Source organism: Ruditapes philippinarum, unplaced genomic scaffold (assembly GCF_026571515.1).
Source record: "Ruditapes philippinarum isolate M1 unplaced genomic scaffold, ASM2657151v2 ctg2106_1_1_1_1, whole genome shotgun sequence".
Taxonomy (NCBI): Eukaryota; Metazoa; Mollusca; class Bivalvia; order Venerida; family Veneridae; genus Ruditapes; species Ruditapes philippinarum.
Genome location: NW_026854426.1, coordinates 14,718 through 29,607, shown reverse-complemented (window position 1 = coordinate 29,607; position 14,890 = coordinate 14,718). Strand labels below are relative to the sequence as shown.

Here is a 14,890-nt window from a genome sequence, read left to right as displayed (position 1 = left end):
CTCTTACATTTACTCAGGTTAGCTGGAGACATTCAAATTACTCGCTCATGATAAGCACCGCCTATGTTTGGCCATTGTTTCTAAAGACACACAGTAAAGTTGTCTAAGATTAATATCGAAATAGTCAATATTGATAATACTTAAGATATATTCATTAGATATGCAGCATAAATATCAGACTTTGTCCTGTTTTTATAAAAGTTACAGTTATAATTTTCTCCCCAGACACATTAATTTAAAGGATTAATATCGAATGGTTAGACATATTAAATGCAATATTTGTTGAAAATAAATATCTAATATTAGATAGGTGAACGTTGACAACAATCCATTGTTATAGGTGATCCTAAGAGCAAAACACATGCGCAGCTGTTTGTCTTAAAACTTGCTTTATAAGTTTGACGTATTTTTCATATGTCATTTTTACAATAAACTAATCCGTGTTTATTTGGGATCTTTCAAATAAATAATGAGTATTGTAATAAATATGTTTATAAATACCAGGTATGCAAGCATTCATTCACAAATATCAGACACCCAAGGAATAAAGCATACACGTTTTATGCTTCATGAGGGATCTACAAGTTTCACAAAAATACGTTAAAGAACCTTACATAAACATTGGTCATGTGACCTTTGAATGTCTGTTTTCTGGATAGTAATGGCAACAGCTGAGTATTTTTGATGATAAACAAATGATTGTTGTCGGAAATAATTGTCAATTTTAATATTTGTTTAAAGATATAAATAACAATAACAAAACAACAAACAAGATTTTAACTACTTTATTAAGACAAGGAATGTCTTTGTCATCAACGGCACATCCTACCGGAACATGCTAGATTAAAGCTTTAAGTTTCCGATAGTCATTAGCTGGATGATGGCAAAAACACTTACACGATGAATGTGATATTAATGTAAAAACGATGTAAATAATATATTGCAGATAATATGATTATATATACAAAATAAAGGATGCATGACAAGCACATAGATTTTACTACTAGTTATATTATTAATGCTAGGAATTCCATGGAAAAGAATCTTGTGAGAGTATAAGAAATGTTGCCGACATTTCGCAATGATTTTACAATTGTATGACATGATGTATTCACGATTGTCTGAACCCAGAGCATTCTTCTAGAATTTGATGATTACTTCTACGAACAACCTGAAAAATAAAAGTTAGTAATATCTAGTTAAGTACAATAAATAATATGTTTAATAACAGTATTTTTCATGGTCTATGTAAAGCCGTTCTGTAAGTTTAAAAGCGAAAATAGCGTAGACATATTCATTTTCATTCACTCCTTCACTCTAACTAAAAAATATTTTAATGGTATTTGTAGTAATTTCTTGTCTTTCAATAGTACGAGTAAAATGTCATTTTTGTCATTTATATATATGGATCAGAACTTTGTATTTTTATTTTATTATAAAACATATCTAATGTGAACTATATAATATAACCGTGTACTTACATGAGTTCGGGAAATAAACAACAATGTAGTAGATGCTCTATGCTGGTGGGTGTCAGACAATAATGATGTCTCATACTAGGTCAGGCTCTTTTGTTGCCTTCTGTATAATAGTTCAAAACACAACATATGTCAAAGCTTGTGTAAACAATATAGTTTCTTTTTTTTATTCAAATAAAAATTTTAGCTATGCACTTTGATTTTAATCTATAGTAAGCACAAATTACTGCAATATCAATAGTAAAGTTATATTGGTTAAAGCTGTTACATTTTGGTTAAGTAAAGTTCACTGAAATTATTATGCCATATTAAGTGTTTGTGTAAGATAAAAGATTTGCTAAAATCAATACAAAGTTCTTATATGTACATAATATAAGTCACAAATTATAAATCTCGTAAGTTACCGCATCTAATCGAGATAGTCCTAAAGCCATGCCCAATGGACCATACTCTTCCCTGACCTCGTTTACTGGATCAGCTGTTAAAGATTAAAAAAAAAAGAAAATTAAAAGAAATCAACGATGTATTCTATCATTAAATTCTCAAAGACGTGAGTACATGACAGAGCTGTGCAGCACCATATTAAGTAATAGTCAGGTAAAAAATGTATAGATTGTTCATCGGAAAAAACACATACACACACAAAAAATAAGAGATACCCCCCCCCCCAAAAAAAAAAAAAAAAAATAAATAAACTAGAATCAAAAACAAACAAACAAAAAACAAAACAAAAACCAAAAACAAAACAAAAAGCAAATAAAAAAACCAAACAGAAATCAACAATAACAACAAGACAAAATGACAACAACCAAAAACAACAACGAAATACCAACGCCAAAAAACAAACAATAAAAAACAACAACAAAATATCAACAACAAAAAATCAACAATCAAAAACAACAAATAAAACTAAAACTATCGTATGGGATTCATACCCCCACCAATGTCTTTGACAGAAGACGACTTGGAAACAAATACATAAACATAAAAAGAAATTATCTCTGGTGAAAAAAAAAGACAAATCGTACAGGTTATAAAATAAATATATATTGTCAAATCATGTTCGAAACACTTACACATAACCTTTCATTTTCCTAATGTACTAAAACAAACAAAAGCAGTGAAGTTAAGAAAATAGCAAAATTATGTCAAAATGTAACTAAGAGTGGAAAAAACTTTGCATACTAAGCTTACTTGTGATCCTTCATATATTAAATAGTTTCAAGTGAATATCTGTTCTAGTTTCAGAAACATTTAAGTATTAATGGTTATATCAGAACATTTTCTGAGCATAAAAGGGGCATAGCTTATGTCATAATTTAATGGAATTGTAGATTTTTCGTAATCTGAGCTTGCTTGTAACCATTCATATAAATTTTAAATTTCAAGTAAATATCTGTTCTGGTTTAAGAATATATAGTAAATAAATTTAAAGACATAAAAATGGACTTAACTTTGTCAAAATACAATACAAAGTTATCCCCCCCCCATTTTTTTAGTTATGAAACTTGACCTGCATATCTTACTTGTGACACTTCGTATATATTTGAAGTTTCAAATGATTATCTGTTCTAGTTTTAGAAATATTTAATCACATGTTAAAATTTAAGAACATTTTTCTAAGTCAATTTTTGACCTTCAAGTTCGGTCTTGACCTTAAGCTGGCACAAGGGTAGGATTGGTTCTGCACATTGCCTTGTTAGGGTGTACATTTGAGTCAAGTTTGAAGAAAATCCTTCCATTAGTATAGAATTTATAGAGCGGACACGACATATTGTCTTGTATTGATTGTATGTGAATTTGAAGACTTAAAAAAGGACATAACTTTGTCAAAATGCAATACAGAGTTATGAAACTTGACCTGCATATCTTACTTGTGACACCTCATATATCTTTTAAGTTTCAAAAAGCAGTGCTTGTTTCAGAAATATACATGTTAAAATTTAAGAATATTTTCTAAGTCAAAATTTGACCTTCAAGTGGTACCTTGACCTTTAGCCGGCACAAAAGTAACATGGGTTCTGCACATAACCTTGTTGAGATGAACATTTGAGTAAAGTTTGAAGAAAATTATTCCATTAGTATAGGATTTTTAGAGCGGACAAAACAGATTGTCTAATATTTGATGGAGCTTAACTTTGTCAAAATGCAATACAGAGTTATGAAACTTGACTTGCATATCTTAATTGTGACACTACATATATCCTTTTAGTTTCAAGCAAATACATTCTCTAGTTTCAGAAATATTCAAATACATGTTAAAATTTTTAAGAATATTTTCTAAGTCAATTTTTGACCTTCAAGTGTGACCTTGACCTAAGCCGGCAAAAGGGTTACATGGGGACTGCACATAACCTTCTTGAGGTGAGCATTTGAGCCAAGATTAAAGAAAATCTTTCAATTTGTGTAGGACTTACAGAGTGGAGACGACATACTGTCTTACATTTAATTGTTTGATATATGACATTCAATTCTAACCTTGACCTTGAGCTGACACATGGGCAACATGGGTTCTGCACATCCCCTTGTTGAGGTGAACATTTGAGCCAAGTTTGAAGAAAATCCTTCAATTGGTATAGGATTTATAGAGCGGACACGATAATGGAGACGGACGGACCGATGACCTACCGACGCGACAAAGCAAATCCATTATAGCACCCTACACACACACATTTTGTTGTTGGGGTATGACAAAACACTAAACAAGTTATTCGTGTTGTTGAATCCTTAAACTGTACTTTTTGTCATCATTCAGTACTTTATCATCTATATATATATAATCATAAGGTAAATAAAGTTATCACTTACAATCTGCCTGCCCAATGACCACCAACGCTATAAGTATAAGAACTGTTTTCATGACGCTACTAAAATGAACATATTATCTCGTCTCCTCACTTTTTAAACAAAAGTAAGGCACAGGTACAACCAGAGGAAAAGTACTCTTAGATTTACAAATAAAACAGAAATGATTTAATATAAGATATATCTGAATTTAAAATAATAGAATTCAATAAAAAACATTTTTAAAGATGTTTACTTAACTGAATAAATGACAGATAATTCAATTAACTATCTCGTTGAAGACAAACTAGTTTTAATATTTTTAAATTAGCATATGTAATTCATTAACAAATTATGTCACCATCCTCGAATTTATAGAGAATTTGCACATAATGGAAAATATGCAATACCCTTCATAATACTGTTGATGGTATTTAGTAACACATGTGACAAAAAAAGTACAAACGAATAAAATATTGATGATGTTGGTAAGTGTGAGATACATGATCCGATATTGCATATTACTATATAGCAGATAATAAAGTGTTCTAGAACAAAATATTACTTTTCTTCATAAAATTGTTCACAATCAATCAATTAGAACTGGGTCAATATTTCTTGTTCAAGAAATATTTTGCTGAAATATGTTTTGAAAATATATACCAATTTTGATCCAGTTCTCTTTAACATGTCTGTATTTACTGCGTCCTATTCTATCACACAGAACGTGCAAATGTGATGGTGTCACCAATGACATCATCTGATAAAACTTTTATTTCACTTAGTGATTGTTGAGCGCCTTCAGTGATGTTTTATATTTCTGGTCCTTTGAGATCATTGATTACCAAACTATTAGTGTTAAAAAAGTGGGTACCGCTCAAGACGGCGGTGGAGTGTGAGGGATATAGCACTTTATTATCTCTCATGTACAAACCCAATTAAACCGAGTCTGCAATTTTAATGTAATTCTGTTGTGATTAATGCTTCCAAGGGATCACCCTTCTTCCAGTTTCCCCCCCAGAACTCCAACCACTCCATACCTAAAACGTAAAGGTTGCTAACATCTGGCGACTGGCATTCAACCGGGGGGGGATTGATAACTGGCTCACTTGGAATCGGCTACGAAATTCATTCAGATCAATTCTCAACACTTTGTTATAAAATTTCTGCCTTGTAGCATTTTCACGGCAAGCGATGGCGTAATAATTAAGGTGTTTACCGTTTAACCAAAAGAGTGCAGGTTCTCGCCATACTTCGGCTTTGTATGACACCAGTAATGGTTATTTCTAGGAAATTGATATCGTTTAATCGGGATATAATTAATGAATGTCAGGTTTACGGTTACGAACTTTTAACTATTTAGGGGAAATAGTGTGTAAACGGCCATTCGGTAGAATATGATAAACAAGATCAACAAGGAAAGGCAGCGTTCAATGGACGGAATTCCAACACGTCCCAGCAACAAAGGCTCCAGCCAACAGCCCAGGAGGACCTAAACAAAAACAGGACAGGACATAAGGTAGAGCTGCGGTACGGTATCCCGAGGCTTCCGGGTTCAAGTCCCGGTCAGGCTGCACAATTTTCTGACCCTGTCTGTATATAAATAAGACACATGGTGCACAAAACGACATTGATTTAAGCGTACCGTCTTGTCACAATAATCTAGTGAAAGGGTGATTCCTTGGAACCATTAATCGCAACAAAATCACATGACAATTGCAGACTCGTTTTTGACTTAGTCTGCACTTGAGGGATAATGAAAATGTGCATCATCACTCACCCACCTTGCAACGGCTAGAGCGGTGATTTCCAACACCTAAAAGTGCTGGAATCAATGCTCTCGAAAGATCAGAATAGTGTAAAAACAATGAAATGAAGTACGGGGCAACCATTTACAGCTGCTACTCGACACTTTACACCTGCTGATGTGATGTGAAAGGGTGATAACAGAAACATTAATCGCAACAAAATCTCATGAAAATTGCAGACTCGGGTACAATTAGTAAGGGCGGAAAGCTTCCCCTTTAATGTCAACAACTAAGCAGCTCTAAACAGACATTCGTCTAGGTAGCATTTTATTCGGCTGTTCTAAAGATAAATTTCATAAAAATACCATGAGGTAAGATAGTCTTGTCACGTTGTTTTTAATGATCAACAAAACATTGGCACGTTTTCTGTTCTTTAATGACGTCAATGTCTTTGTCCTTGAACCAAATAATAGGACACTACGTTGTTAAGTGCTCAACTTTACGTCTAAAAACATTTTTTATACGTATATAACATTGGATAGACATTACAGAAATTATGCAAGTGTCAAACAAACAGGTCGAAAGCGTTTTGAAATTCATAAAGAATCAATGAGAATTAATTCATAATTACATAAGACTACAATATGTATATTTTCCCTTCTTTTATTTTTTCGTCTACGGTATATTCCCTTGTGCCCCTAGTTATGTTTTGTTTATTTAATTTTGCCCGCTGCCCCCTTCCGATACACCCCTTTACTTTTAAGGCCTATTAAATTAATCAATAGTCTTCTTTGGTTTCCTTGTCGGTTTCTATTGTTTTTTATTGTGTGTTGTTGGGGTGTCATCCCGTCCGTGCTTTGCCGCGTGACATATCCTGATTTTGTTTGGTGTCCTGAACTCCTTGCTGGTCGTCCTCTGTTGCAGGGTCGTGAAGGGTTTTGTTCATTGAACGCCACCACTCCTTGTTAATCTTGTTTTCCATATTTTAACATTTTCGAGACAGTTTAGATAGATAAAGAGTTTATAATGTAATGTTGTAATTATCATGTAGATTTCTATCAAATTCATAGTTTCCCTATAACACAGCCATTACAAAGAGCCTTCCGTATACGATGTAAATGTAGAAAATATTAAAGGCCCATTATGCCTCAGAAATGCTTTCATTTTTAATTCTGAAAAGCTTTTTTAAATTTTGATGTCCTTTTACAGTTTTGAAAAACATACTCATTTGCCATATACATGAACTATATTTTGCTTCTTTAGCCCTTTTGGCAATGGGTATAATTATAGAAAAGAAGTATTATGTACGGGAGTCAAAATATCTTTTTGTTAACATATTGCTACTTTACGACACATTACTGCACTTTAAGCGCTACTTTCGTTGTTCAACATCTAACATGCTCCTTATCCATTATTAAAACAATATTGAACAAATGTTTGACATTTCTAAAGAACTGAAAAATATGAATTTCCGAATCATTATGTGCCTTTAAACTTCAAAGTGTAAATGAGTACAAGTAAGTAAATATGCCACTTTAATGGGTCCTTTTGCCAAGGGCAAAATTTGAAGATAACGGATCATATTGACACCGTCCACATAGCGTGCAAATGATGATCAGATTTTGAAGATAAGCAAATCAACTCATTGCTTGTGCGATAAGGGACAGAAGCATTTCCGGTGGACAAAAGTAATACATTTTGTAGATCTTTTTTGTTGTTTTTTTTTGTTTTGTTTAGTTTTATTCTTCCGTTTGGTTTTCTTTTTCCACAACAAAATCAATGTTAGAAATGCTTTATGTTAGTCTCAAAATCATCACCATGTCTGTATCTTTCTTTTGAATATTTTGGTCTTTATCAACATAAACATTATAATAATACAAATAAGATCTGTTTAATTATAAATGTATTATCCTTCGGCGCAATATTTTCGCGTGTGAAATTGTATTTTATTTTTGTATTTCCTAGTACAAAAAATGAACTGTGCAAATGCAGTAATATGGATTAGTCTGATGAGGTAGGTTTACATGGAGCTTTATATTTTGAAAAAAAAAAGATAAGATGGACACCTTAAAAGAATGATAAACACATCGATATTGAAAATGTTGTTTGCTCAATTTAATTGAGTCTGTTCATGGACGTAAGTGGTAAATGATAGGCATAGTCCACTCCTCCCCGTAGCACCGGTTTAGGAAGACACAATATTTAGAATGAAAATGGTAATAAATGTAGTTTTCAAACAACCTTATGGAATGTCCAGATATATTGGGCAATATAAGGCACATACTAGTTCATTAGCAAATTATATAATATTAGAAATGATTTAGGTATACCAATTGATATACATTGTATCATTATATCATTTTATCTGGAGTGAAAATAGTATTTGCAATGATCACCTATATGTATAAACTCATACAATTAATTTGTTCAAAATACAATAATTTCGAAAATTTCATTAATATTTCTTATTTAATATTGTCTTGTTTGCTTTAGTTTCATTAGTTCCGGATTGTTAGCGGAACAAAGTAAACGGAATCATCTGAATACTTTAAATTCAGTCAACCATGAATTGGAGCTGGAATTCAACTACATGGATGTCAATAACAATAGCCTGATAGAGCTGGACGAATTTGATGCCGTCATAAATGTGCAAGATGCTGACAGTAAGTTAACTGATTTGTATATAGTGGGATTAAGATTGTAAGTATAATGATAGACGGGAATATATACCCAGTGGTCATTGTTTGATGATGCTGGCTGTGAATGTTCATCTGATGACATTATATAACAAATCATTGAAATGGTCAATAACAGAAGACATGGTATATGACAATATTTTTGTTTGTTGATGACTATTTTTGATCAGCTGTGATATCAATCTATCATAAGAAATACTGTAGGCGATGCTAGAAAAGAAAAAATAACGTGCAGGGAATGCATCTACCTTATTATCCAGTCACATGGTCAATAAAATTACATAACTAACTGGGAACGGTCCAAAATGTGGCGCTTCTTTCCAACAAATCTAAAAAATTAAATCACAGTAAGCTTTATTTTGTTGTCTCTTTTTTGTATTTTGTTTATAGAAAACGGATGTGTATCTCTAAATGAGTTTCTTAGATATCACTATGGAAACGAACTGAAACAAGCATGGAATCTTTTCAATCATTATGATCATGATCAGGACGGATGTCTGGAGCTTTATGATATGATAGATGAATACTCTGAGATTGATGTCAACCGTAAGTTTTCATACTAACTTACCTTGCTAATTTGAAAGTATATACATGTACTTAAGACCAATCTTTCTCACATTCTCATAATGCGACTTTTAATATGTTTTAATATGTTTGCTTCTACGTGCATTTTACGTCTGATTAGTATATAGTATCTACAAATTTGTCAAAATGTTTTAAATTTTATGCAAATAATAATTAAAAGTCAATTCGACGTAGTTACAGACTATGTACAGAGATTTGAATATTGACACGGTCCAAAATTTAACACTGATTGTCATGTCATTTTACACCCTAATAAGTATGACAGATGAAAGAGTATTTTTCTTTCTATAGATATATTTTATAAAAGATGTATTTTACAGCAAAAGATGGAGAAGTTACGCTCAATGAGCTAGAGGAGTACTATGACAAGGTAATTATCGCTAATTTACAAGTATTGTTCTGTATCTGATTGTTTTATAACGTCTTATTGCTTGTATAATACAAAAATCAAATATACATGTACATTTCTATATAATACAAATCAAATATACATGTACATTTCTATATAGTACATTTCTTAACAGTATATAAAATGTTTGAGCAAAAAGTATGTCAATAGTATCTGGACTTCTATAAGAGAAGATAAGAGTACTGGTTGGGGAACCACCAAATCATGACGACGGACAAACCAGGACGTCACCTGAAACAATTTATTAAGTCGTTTTCTCTCTTTCAATGGTTGTCAATCAATTAGTCGATTTTTATCACTAATAAATGCATGTTCTTTTCTATAATCAATTAATTAAATTGATTTTAACTTTCTTAAACGTTGATAGTTTTATCTCTATCACAAGACCGTTGACGTTGAGAATTCTGATGTAAAGTGTGCAATGCTTGACCTCTGTGACTGGCATTAATCATTTGCAGAGAAAACATTAGAACACTCAAAACTATTTATATCATGTTAACAATAATAATGAAACCAACAACACGATAGCCATTATCTGGATTAAATTAAATTCATACACATGGTACAGTAGTGAGAACGATTTACAATCTAACTCTTCTGTTTCGAATGGAACTTAGCTGTGGTGTGTCAAATTTTCAAGGTATCTCTCTTTAAAAACAAACAGAAGCTAACAACATGGTGATGAAGAGCGGGACATATTTTACAGTAACCACATACTACATAAACTGATGTAAACATTTATGTATATTAGATAGTTATAGATTTAGATATATTCTCTTTGTCATTTCAGTTGTTCAAACAGATTGGAATGATACCACAAGCCTGAAGTTAAAGATTTATTGATGGAGTGACACTGTATTTTTAAATTGTTTATACTTTGATTTGTTTGGCTTTAATTCGTAGAGTAAACGTGAAATGCAATGTTGTTGTTGTCTTTTTACTTCTATTTATGTGTAAACATACAAAAGGAGTACATCCACTAGCACCATTACAATTCAATGGCACATTTAGTGTGATACGATGCAAAATATCCAACTGGATATTTTCTTCATAGAACAGGCATCAAATTTTAAAAAAAATCAGGTTAAAGCAGAAAGGAGTAATGAATAAATATCAAAAATAGATACCGAAGTTGACATACATGTTTTACATAATGTGTATATACATATACCTAAACCGCACGCAAATTCAAATATAATAATAACATTATCTTAACTTCCTCCATTTCATAAAATAATGTCTAAAAGTTATATGTTAAGTGAGAAGCATAAATTTGATTATATATTTTTAAGGTATGGTTTCCAATAAGATTATATCATTTTTCATTCTATATGATTATATAATATGCATCAACATGACATTTTAAAAGTTTGGCAGTTCATACACTTCTCGTTTCTTTTACATTGATGCATTTTGAAAAAAAAAATAACAAAAAAAATTAACAAAAACAAAAAACAAACAAAAAAACATACAATAAAAGTAGGCTGGCAGGGAGACATTAAGACAATTGTCAATCCTCTAGACATTATCAACCAGTAGTAATATTAGTTTTTCACTATATATACAAATGTCAATCAAAACATCATATAAAACTATAACAAATGTCACATTCCAAAGTAATCAAGTAATGGTCCTGCAGAGTGATCTCCTCTTTATTTTTTTGTACGGAGTATTTTCATTGGTCTAAGGTTTTCACACGACCAATGAATTCAAATACTCCATACGAATGCATCCGTTTATACATGTGTACTTTCATTTTTGGATGGAGAATTTGGCAAATAAGAAAAACGGTTCGTTATAACTTTATATGATGTTTTGATTGAACAGTTAATATAAATAATAATATAATTTGATCATATTTATATACGCAATACAAAAAAATATTCATTCATTTCAAATAAACTGCCGTTTAGTCGGGTAAGTTTGACAAAACCCAAGCGGTCATGTCTCTGTCGAGTTACGCTTGTGGTGACTTCGAGGTTACATATCTTCTTATAACTTGAAATGATTGTAATGACAGCTTTATTTCCTTTAAGAGTAATCAATTCCCTACCATTTGGTACCAAGATATTGAAAATTGGTGAAAAAATGTTTGAGTTATGGAGTTCATATTAAGATGAGTGCTGAAAAATGAGCGGCGAGTTGCATACCTTTACTAAATATATATATAAATATTATCATTTTTTTATTTTTTTGTGGGAAATGAAGGTAATTGAATTAAAGGCATATACCAAATATTAAAACATGTTTCAAATGAAAAATGCTACATTTTACATGGTTTTGAGAGGTAAGGGGGTTGTAGAGTGGGTGAGGGGGGCCCGGGGGTAGTGACCAATTAACGCGCCAAACACCTGTTATCAGTAATGCCATGATCCCAATACTACCTTTTCTGTCAAATCATCAATAATGCAATAATCTCAATACTAATATTTCTGTCAAATCATCAATGATGCAATGATCCCAATACTAATATTTCTGTCAAATCATCAATGATGCAATGATCCCAATACTAATATTACTGTCAAATCATCAATGATGCAATGATCCAAATACTAATATTTCTGTCAAATCATCAATAATACAATTATCAAAATACTAATATTTCTGTCAAATCATCAATAACACAATGGGCCAAATACTAATATTTCTGTCAAATCATCATAATACAATGATCTCAATACTAATATTTCTGTAAAATCATCAATAATGCAAAGATCTCAATACTAATATTTCTGTCAAATCATTAATAATACAATGGTCCCAGTACTAATAATTCTGTCAAATCATCAATAATGCAATGATCTCAATACTAATATATCTGTCAAATTATAAATAATACAATGATCCCAGTATTAATTTTTCTGTCAAATCATTTATAATACAATGTTCTCAATACTAATATTTCTGTCAAATCATCAAAAATGCAATGATCTCTATACTAATATCTCTGCCAAATCATTAATTATGCAATGATCTCAATACAAATATTTCTGTCAACAATGATCTCAATACCAATATTTCTGTCAAATCATCAAAAATGCACTGATCCCAGTACTTACATTACTGTCAAATCATTTAAAATATAATGATCTCAATACCAATATTTCTGTCAAATCATCAATAATGCAATGATCTCAATAATAATATTTCTGTCAAATCTTCAATAATGCAATGATCTCAATAATAATATTTCTGTCAAATCTTCAATAATGCAATGATCTCAATAATAATATTTCTGTCATATCATCAAAAATGCAATGATCACAATACTAATGTTTCTGTCAAATCATCAATAATGCAATGCTCCCAATACTAATATAACTGACAAATTATCAAAAATGCAATGATAAATATACCAATATTTCTGTCAAATCATCAATAATGCAATGTTCCCAATACTGATATTTCTGTGAAATCATCAATAATGCAGTGATCTCAATACTTATATTTCTGTGAAATCATCAATAATGCAATAATCCCAGTACTAACATTACTGTCGAATCATTAAAAATACTATGATCTCAATACTAATATTACTCTCAAATCATCAATAATGCAATGATTCCAATACTAATATAACTGACAAATCATCAAAAATTCAATGATAAATATACTAATATTTCTGTCAAATCATCAATAATGCAATGTTCCTAATACTAATGTTTTTGTCAAATCATTAAAAATGCAATGATCTTAATATTTATATTTCTGACAAATCATCAATAATGCAATAATCCCAGTACTAACATTACTGTCAAATCATTAAAAATATAATTATCTCAATACTTATATTACTGTCAAATCATCAATAATGCAATGATCCCAGTACTTACATTACTGTCAAATCATCAATAATGCAATGATCTTAGTACTAATATTTCTGCCAAATCATCAATTATGCAATGATCCCAGTACTAATATAACTGACAAATCATCAATAATGCAATGATCTCAATACTATTATTTCTGTTAAAATTATCAATAATGCAATGTTTCCAATACTAATATTTCTGTCAAATCATCAATAATGCAGTGATCTCAATACTTATGTTTCTGTCAAATCATCAATAATGCAATGTTTCCAATACTAATATTTCTGTTAAAATCATCAATAATGCAATGTTTCCAATACTAATATTTCTGTCAAATCATCAATAATGCAATGATCCAAATACTAATATTTCTGTTAAAATCATCAATAATGCAATGTTTCCAATACTAATAATTCTGTCAAATCATCAATAATGCAGTGATCTCAATACTTTTATTTCTGTCAAATCATCAATAGTGCAATGATCTCAATGTTAATATTTCTAGCAAATAATTTATAATACAATGATCCCAATACTTATATTTCTGTCAAATCATCAATGATGCAATGATCCCAATAATTATATTTCTGTCAAATCATTAATAATACAATGATCTCAAATCAACATTTCTGTCAAATTATCAATAATGCAATGATCCTAGTACATATATTTCTGTCAAATAATCAATAATGCAAGGATCTCAATACTAATGTTTTTGTCAAATCATCAATAATGCAATGATTTTAATACTTATATTTCTGTCAAATCATCAATAATGCAATGATCTCAGTACTAATATTACTGTCAAATCATCATTAAAACAATTATCCCAATACTAATATTCTGTCAAATCATCAATAATGCACTGATCCCAGTAATAACATTTCTGTCAAATCATCAAAAATGCAATGATCCCAGTACCAACATTTCTGTCATATCATCAATAATGCAATGATACCAGTACCAACACTTCTGTGAAATCATCAATAATGCAATGATCTCAGTACCAACATTTCTGTCATATCATCAATAATGCAATGATACCAGTACTAACATTTCTGTCAAATCATAAATAATGCAATGATCCCAATACTAATATCTCTGTCAAATCATCAATAATGCAATGATCTCAATACTTATATTTCTTACAAATCATCAATAATGCAATGATCCGAGTACTTATATTACTGTCAAATCATTAATAGTACAATGATCTCAATTCTAATATTTCTGTCAAATCATCATTAATACAATGATCTCAATACTAATATTTCAGTCAATTGATCAATAATACAATGATCTTAGTACTAAACTTTCTGTCAAATCATCAATAATGCAATGATCTCAATACTAATGTTTTTGTCAAATCATCAATAAT

General features: G+C 30.7%; 1 protein-coding gene and 1 long non-coding RNA gene across 3 annotated transcripts; one reads left to right on the top strand and one right to left on the bottom strand.

The window, feature by feature from the left end:
* Positions 1 to 770: 770 nt before the first annotated feature.
* LOC132740094 (uncharacterized) lies at positions 771 to 4,409 on the bottom strand. The gene is made up of 4 exons (XR_009627101.1): positions 4,287 to 4,409; positions 1,883 to 1,956; positions 1,482 to 1,581; positions 771 to 1,171 (listed from the first exon to the last, which is right to left on the bottom strand). It is a non-coding gene; the product is annotated as an uncharacterized LOC132740094 (long non-coding RNA).
* A 3,182-nt stretch (positions 4,410 to 7,591) lies between these two features.
* LOC132740093 (uncharacterized) lies at positions 7,592 to 10,621 on the top strand. 2 transcript variants are annotated; one of them, XM_060727952.1, is made up of 6 exons: positions 7,592 to 7,698; positions 7,976 to 8,024; positions 8,513 to 8,673; positions 9,097 to 9,252; positions 9,612 to 9,661; positions 10,491 to 10,621. In XM_060727952.1, the coding sequence occupies exons 2-6, from the start codon at positions 7,984 to 7,986 to the stop codon at positions 10,524 to 10,526; spliced, it is 444 nt and encodes a 147-aa protein (XP_060583935.1). In that variant the 5' UTR covers positions 7,592 to 7,698; positions 7,976 to 7,983; the 3' UTR covers positions 10,527 to 10,621. The 2 variants fall into 2 exon arrangements, with proteins under 2 accessions (XP_060583935.1, XP_060583934.1); XM_060727951.1 differs by having other exon boundaries at positions 7,593 to 7,698; positions 8,504 to 8,673.
* The last annotated feature ends 4,269 nt before the right edge of the window (positions 10,622 to 14,890 follow it).